General features: G+C 36.3%; 1 protein-coding gene across 2 annotated transcripts in view; it reads right to left on the reverse strand.

Moving 5' to 3' along the window:
- The window catches only part of LOC102005856 (cytochrome P450 3A9-like), a 42677-nt gene extending 34724 nt beyond the window's left edge, over positions 1-7953 (reverse strand). The window contains exons 1-4 of one of the 2 annotated variants that reach the window (XM_005413764.2): positions 7732-7953; positions 5184-5277; positions 4186-4238; positions 3671-3770 (exon numbers count right to left, since the gene is read on the reverse strand). In XM_005413764.2, the coding sequence (XP_005413821.1) occupies positions 3671-3770; positions 4186-4238; positions 5184-5277; positions 7732-7802 (318 nt within the window). In that variant the 5' untranslated portion in view covers positions 7803-7953. Of the gene's footprint in view, positions 1-3670; positions 3771-4185; positions 4239-5183; positions 5278-7731 lie in introns of those variants that run through there. The other variant, XM_013509445.1, reaches the window with a different exon arrangement.
- Between the last annotated feature and the right edge of the window lie 293 nt (positions 7954-8246).

Below are 8246 nucleotides of genomic sequence, written 5' to 3' on the forward strand. Positions count from 1 at the left end.
TAACAAATGCTGGCGAGGCTGTGGAGAAATAGGAACCCTTCTCCACTGCTGGTGGGAATGCAGACTGGTGAAACCACTGTGGAAATCAGTTTGGAGATTGCTCAGAAAACTAAGTCTAGAGGTCCCATTCAACCCAGATATTCCCCTTCTGGATATTTTCCCAGAAGATCTAAGAACATCATATCACAGTGATATACATGTATTTATGTTCATAGCAGCACAATTTGTAATTGCTAAAATGTGGAAGCAATCCAAATGTATATTCACTGAGGATTGGATAAGAAAATTGTGGTACTTTTATATAATGGAATATTGCACAGCTGTAAAGAAAGATAAACTCGAGGCCTCTATATTTAAATGGTCACAACTAGAGACCATACTCATAAGTGAGATAAATCACACCTGCATGTGCATGCAGCCCATTGTTTCACTTGTGTTAACCCTGAAACAGTTAATTTAAACTAGGAGGTATGATAGACATTGTTAAATGATAGAAAAACACTCAAGGGTAAAGGGCAACTGGGATGTGGGAAAAGAAAAGGGAAAGAAGGAGAAATTTTTTATGTAGATATATACAGGATAGTTAACATAGTTGTTCTACTATCTTCTGTTTCTTTGCTGAAAGAAACTGTGAATGAGTCCTTGATTGATCAATATTGCATGTCTCTATCTGTTTTCATGAGTAACAACTTTGAAGATATCAATATGTGATAAAAGAAGCATTGTTAATTTCCTACCACTTTGTTTGTAACTCTGTATTTTCTGTACTGTTGTTTTGGTATTTTTTGAAAGGTTGTCTAGTCTGTTAATGTTTCCCTCCTTTTATTTTTAAAATTAAAAATAATAAAAAAACCAAAAATTTTAAAAACTAAAAAAAGAAAAAAAAAAGATAAAAAGAAAATGGACAGTTCCAACAGTTTTTCATGATAAAATTTACAAACACTAAGAAGAGAGACTCTTTCTGTATTTAATAAAGAATTCTACAGAAAGCAGGTCTTTCACTAACAGTGCACTTACTGATGAAACACTGAATGCTTTTAAGCTAATATCAGGAACAATTGAAAATGTCTCAATCTGCCAGACAGAAAGATGGGTTAAAATGAAAGTCATTTGAATATAAGATATACTGGTTGCAACAGACTTGGAAGAGGCAGTGGAGGGTGGCTACAGGGAGGATGGAATTTCATCAGTGCATGATGAATGCAAGCAACACACTGAATCTCATAATACAGATTAAACAAAAATTGAATACAGATAAGAATTCTACAGAAATTCTCAAAAGCTATCAGCAGCAGCTAAAATTGGGTAAAATAGGAAGATTTAAGACTATATTCTTCAGGGCTGGGGATTTAGCTCAGTGGCACAGCTCTTGCCTGGCAAGCACGAGGTTGTGAGTTTGATTCCTGGTACTGGAAAAAAACAAAAAAACAAAACAAAACAAAAAAGATTATATTCTTCATAATGTCCTTTCTAACCACTCTTATTCAGCATTATAGTCAAACTGCCGGTTCAACTATTGCAATAAGGCAACAACAAAAAAAATTATGTGGTTTGGAAAGGAAAACCTTTTAAAGATAGAATTTAGGGGCCTGGGGATATAGCTCAGTAGCACAGTGCCTGCCTGGCAAGAGCAGGGTCCTGAGTTTGATTCCTGGTACCAAAAAAAAAGAGATAGAATTTAAGATAGAAAATATCACACAATACAAAAAAACCTCTGGAACTTATGAGTTCACCAAGGTTTCAGTATAAAAAGTTAACACACAAAACAAGGCATATTTCTAATATAAAATGAGAGTATGTGAAAACATGTTAAAAACATAGTTCTATCATTTATCACTTCAAAGAAAATAAGATACTTGGAGTATCCTATTTCTAGCAAAATATGTAGAGGCCTGAGTGCTGAAAAGTACAAAATGTTAACGCGAGTAACAAAGAAAAAACCTAAAGGAATGGAGAGATACACGGGGATCGTGGATCAACACACTCAACATACTAAAGATAATGATTTTTTCCAAAGTTACCTGTCAGTAGAATTCAACTCTTTTTTTTTTAATTTTAGAAATTAAAGGAGGAAAATACTAACAGACCGACAACATTTTACAAAATAGCAAAGGATCAGTACAGACATTACAGAGTTACAAACAGAGTGATAGGGAATTAACAATGCTTATTGTATTACATATTGATATCTTCAATGTAGTTTCTCATGAAAACACATATAGACATACAAAGCTAATCAACCAATGCCTCACTGACAGTTTCTTTCAGCAAGGAAATACAGGACAGTAGAACACCCTTGTTAACTATCATATATACAAACTTTGTATATATGATATACACATATATACACACACATATATACATATATACATATATATGCATACACATATATACAAACTTTCTCCTTCTTTCCCTTCTCTTTTCCCATATCCCAGTTATCCTTTACCTATGAGTGATTTCCTATCAATTCTCAATGTCTATCATATCACCTAGATTAAATTAACTCTTTCAGGCTTTACACTAGAGAAACAATGCGGTGCTTGCACATGTATGTTTGATTTATTTCGCTTATGTTCAACTCTTATCAAACTATTGGCAAGTTTCCTTGTAGACACAGACAAGTTTATTTATTTATTTTTTTCCGGTACCAGGAGTCGAACTTATGACGTTGCGCTTGCCAGACAGGCACTGTGCTGCTGATCTAAATCCCCAGCCCCCAGACAAGTTTATTCTGAATTTGTATGACAAGGCAAAGAAACAAGAATAGATGTAATTGCTGCAAAAATATGAAATAAGATTGTAAGAATCATTCTGCATTATGTTGACTCAGTATATAGATACAATAATAATGACTGTGGCACAAGAGGAAAAACAAACACAGTGATTGAATGGGATATAATTGAAAATAAGAAATAGATCCCCACACCTAGACCCATGTGATTTTTACAGCGGTGCAAAAGTGCTTCAGTGGAAGGAGAGCAACCTTCCCAAAGATACTGTTGGAAAATTTCAATACATATGGTCCTAAAAGAAAAGAGAAGAAACCTGACCTTAAATTCTTACGTTATACAACTGTTAACCTTAACTAAATCATATACTTGAATGTAAAGCATGTAACTATGCAATATTTAAGACAGAAAAACAATAGCATAGAATGTTCAGGTAAAGAACCAAAAAGTACTAACAAAAACACAATCATAAAAGAAAAAAGTAGATATATTAGCCCCTTCCAAAGGAGGAAAAATGCTCTGAAAAAGGTTTCTTTTGAATAGGAAAAGCAGGCTTCACATCATAATTCTAATAGACTAGCAGAGAGAACCTCTCGGTAAAGAAACAGTAGGTATGTTGACTGAATTGGTTGTTACACAAATGCACACATGTGATGAATTTGCATAGAGCTACACACACTCACACACACCCATACATACACACAACTAGAGCACAAAAAAGTGGAAAAATCTGTGGATTGTATCAATTTCCCATTACTATGGCTACAAGTACATACTAAATTTGTACTTATGCAAGATACTGCCATTGGGTAAAACAGGATGAAATGTACTCAAAACCTCCTCGTTTATTCTTTTTGTCAATGTCCTGTGAATTTATAGTTAGTTCATGATAAAACTGAGTTAATAAATAAATATTAAAATGTTTAAAAGTGAGTGCTTACCCGCCTGTTTGTGAAGACAGAATAACATTCCTTTACCAGCACTGTTTTGATCATGTCTGGATCTGTGATAGCTAACACAGGCTGTTGACCATCATAAAACCTGAAGGAGGAAACAGAGCTTATTAGACTTTTACTTTCAGCATTAATTTAGAAGAAAATCAACATAGACAAAAATGCCATGCATTTGTAGGAACACAATATTGAGATCTCATATAATGCACCTAAAGGGGACTACAGAAAGGAAAAATGGAGACTAAAGGAGTGGCTAAACCATGCACAGAAAGTAAGGCTAGTAGACCCTGGGCCATCAAAGCCTGGAGAAAAGTCATAACACGGAATATTCTCAATCTAATTCAGATTGTAGACTTCAACTGCTGTGATGTATTGGAGCCTTGGGCAGACACACCTCCAAAAATCTTAGAGAGCTACATCCCAAGAACTCTAGACATTGTTCTCAAACAGTGGTTACTTCACCTTAACTAAAGTAACCTAATGCAAGTTTCCACAATACTCACCCCCATATTTTCCCATATTTTTTATAACATTTTGTGTCAAAATCCCAAAAACCCTGGGAAGAGAAAAAAGTTCCATTATTGTTCTAAATGTACTGGCCATATCTCTAATAGACACAAATGACTGGAATCTCAGTAATTCAGGCTTAATACCCCTCACTGGAAGTTAGAGCAAAGATTGTATCCAGAGACATCTAAAGGAAAAGAACATCTCCTTGTTTATCAATACTAAGGGATTCCTTCTCCTTTATCAGTGTTCCTGTTCTGTTTGTGGTCTCTGAAATGCTGAAACCTCTGCTTTATTTCCTCTGTGGGCATGTGATGAAACCAAAGCTGAGGAAAGTGAGTTTCCCAGGAACATGCAAGCTCTTTTAGCTCCTCATTCAGCATCCTTTTCATTGATCTTATAAACTCTTTTTGGATTTCTAGCTTATGTAGGATTTTGAAAACACTAGTGACATCTTTCATCAAGCAAATTATGTCTGTCATGTTGTTGAGCACAAACATGAGCTAATGAAGACAAAGTAGACTATCCTAGAACTCCCACTCAATTCAGACTTTTGGGGAGATTCCACCTCTACACAGAGACACAGCAAATTAAATACAAGCTCTGAGTTTTTACTTCTGAAACTTAAAAACAAATATTCTTGTTTCTAGTTTCAGTTGTGATGTTTTAGCTATATAAAAAGTTCTCTGAGGTCTTTATGTACCTTCCTGGAATCTGAATGGGGCAAAAAATATCACAGTCTTAATATGTAGCCCTCCCCATGGAGTAGTGATGTGCAAGAGAGCTGATCTGATCAACTGCAGCAAACCTGGGCTCCAAAGGTTGCAATCAGAGTCTTGGGAAAAACCTGCCCATGCTCTAAGTCAGGCCCACATAACACTTTGGAAGATGAATATGTCAGAACTTCCTGGTAAGGGGGCGATTTTTTACTAATGGGACTAAGCTAGTCTTCAGAATCACAAAAGATAAAAGAGGGAAAACAAACAGTACTCACTCTGCGGTAACCCAGAATAGTTCCAAAAAAGGGGAGAGGTTTTGGCCCAGGAATTCCCAACTTCCTAAAAAGGCCATGTGAAGAGGTCCCATATCTACAAGGCAATAGAGAAAGTCAGGTACAGGAATAGTGACTGTATGTATTTATGGGTTACTAGTCACTGACTCTAGAACAGAAAGTCAAGCAAGGAAGATAACATGCAATAAATAAATAATAAAAACTCCAACAGCTATAATTACAGTTGCTCATTACCTTCTCTCTCACATCACCTGAAAAATCCCCCAAATCACAAAGATTAGCTAAAAGTAGGTGATACTCTTGGGCTCCCTATGTAAGAGTGAGTACTTGATAAAAATCTACAAGCTTGAGTTTGAGTGTTCCTGAGAAATCCAGGCTAGAATTTTTCAGTGTCATTCCAGTCACTTGTGTTGACTTAGGAAGTAGATGTGATGCCAACACATCTACTCTCTAGTGACTTTCAGCAGGGACTGATACACATGTGTGTCTCTAGGAGTAATGCCTGGAGTGGAGAGGAATGTTTTCTTGTTTGCTTCTAACTCCTACCTAAGTATCTTCTATTTCATCACTGGCTTACACTTTTCTTTACAATGAGAGATTAAGATAACTTGGTGGTCAGGTAAATAAACTGTTACACAGGTACATGTAAAAGCATCTATGTAGTCAGTGTCATAAACATAGATGTTTACACATTAGATTTATGTTCTTGGCATTATTCTAAAAAGATGAGATCATTTTAAACTTGCCTCTGGTCGCAAAAACTGGACCCAAGAGCCCTATTCTGACTTTCTGAAGGAACATGATGTGCAAGTGGTGATCAAAATATGTCATGAATGTTTACATGTTTTTAAAAATTTTTATGTTAAAAGACGTATTGGCATTAATACTCCTCAAAATACTTCTCTGCCTTTGAGCCTAGTTATCCCATTGTTATTGCCATGTTCTAAAGCAGTTCTGGAGTCCTCTTTCATGCATGTTTTTAGTTGTGCTCTTATGGTTTCCTTGATACCCTGAGTTGATTAAAAATGATCATCTTTTGTTGTCATTTTAACTCTAGGGAAAAGCTAAAAAAGGCACAGTGTTGGATCAGGTGGATAAGGTGGCCAAGGGACATACTGAATGTTTTTGTTTGACAGAAATTACCATTAATATTTTGAATTGATTCAAGACATTGGGATACCCACCAAAAGATACAAAAAAGGACTTCCAAAACTTCTTTAAAACATGTCAAGAAAAATGGAGTAAATGTGTTTGAAATGACAGAAAGTACTTTGAGGGCAATGAATGCCCATATATCTTTTACAATGATAAATATTTTAAGACTTTAATCATTCACAATATTCTAAAATCAAAATGAGTACTTATCTCAAAGAAAATTTAGTATCTATTAGAATGGTGTCACAACAACTTAATTAACTATAAGGTATTATTACATGGCAAATATATTGACCTAAACTTCTAACTTTCTCTTCAAAGATTCATACCAGATTGTGCTTCCTATTTTCACATTATCGTGAATATCTCCTGTTTATAAATTTAACATTGAGATAGAAATCAAATGTGACATGAGAGGAACTTCTCCTACCAAAATAACAAGGATTTCTCTCCACCTACTCTATGGTACCTGGAATTCCACCATGGATGGGAACTTCTCTATTAGATAGTTTTGATTCATGCTTTATACTAGAATTTAAAAGGAAAATTATTTTTAATGCAAGTTGGCTTGGGGACTGTTGCATTTTGAGGCTGTCAGTAAATTTTTATATTAGGGAAGAATTATACCTCTGCCCTGATGGTAAGCACCCAGGGACAGAAAGAAAAAGTTAAAGGGAAGTAAGAAAAGTTCAAGATATCTGGTAGTTCTTCTCTGCTCAAGAGTCATCATTTACAGTTAAGGAGTTCTGTATATTGCATAGTACAGTAATTGAGTTGTAGAAGGAAGGGATTGCTATGGACAGTAATAGAAGAGGGGCAAATGTGACATGGGAGGAACTATGAACCTGTCAGGGGTGATCTTGGAGAACTGTGCAAGTTGTGCTGGGGATGATACAGAAGGCACAGGAACAACCTATGTCAACAAGGGGCTATCATCCTGCACATCTCTGAGCAGACAGAGAGCAAAAAGGTAATGGCACAAAAACTGATGAAGAAATGTCTTATCCTCAAATCCTGAGCAGTTGTGTAAGGGTGTATCCCACTGACATGGTGACATGTAATCTATCTTTGCTAAATTCTGGTTGAATAGTCTAGCCCCAAATTGTGACTCAATCAGATCATTCCCCACAGCAAGTGATGTTATTAAAATTTCTGGACCATAGAAATTGGGAGTTTGTTGGGAGACAAGTGCTTATTAATTCCTTTAAAGGAGTTGCATAAGATTGTAATCATCCTTTAGATTTTGGTAACATCCAACTCTTAAACAAATGCCCCGTCACTTTCATTTTTGATCTAACCAGACAAGAGAATGAGCAGCCTGACTTGAAACCCAAGTCATAGGTTACAGAGGAAAAGGGCCTGGAGAGTTACTCACAGATAGAGGAGCACCAAACTGGCAGCCAGGAGAACCCAGGTTTCCATGGAATAGTTTGGAATCAGGTCCATTACCAATTTCCTTCAGTGGTTCTCTCCTCTGAGATTTCCTTTCAGTTGATTGTATGGCACTTTGTAGGGTTGTGCCCGCAGAGCTCCCTTCCCTGTTCAGCTGAGATTCAGTGAGACCAGTCGGGAATGTTTATGTGGGAAGGAGGTGGGACTGGATGTGCAGCCAGTAGTAGGGCCATCTGTGCCCCACCCCAAGTACAAAGTCTAGTGGCTTCTCCACCTTGGCAATCGGCAGGGTCATGAATGTGCCTGTTTTTGTCTCTGAGCCATAGTTTGTGGAAAATCAATAAAAGTTCAATCCTATCATTAGGTCCAAAGATCTTTTCTTCTTGTCAGAAGCCATTGGCATTGCATCACTTGTACCCTGTCCTTGTATCTAGGGCCACCTTTATGCTGAATACTTGAGAAACACCCAAACAAGGAATATATATATATATATCCAGT

This window comes from Chinchilla lanigera, unplaced genomic scaffold, assembly GCF_000276665.1.
Source record: "Chinchilla lanigera isolate Chin_1 unplaced genomic scaffold, ChiLan1.0 scaffold00172, whole genome shotgun sequence".
Lineage (NCBI taxonomy): Eukaryota > Metazoa > Chordata > Mammalia > Rodentia > Chinchillidae > Chinchilla > Chinchilla lanigera.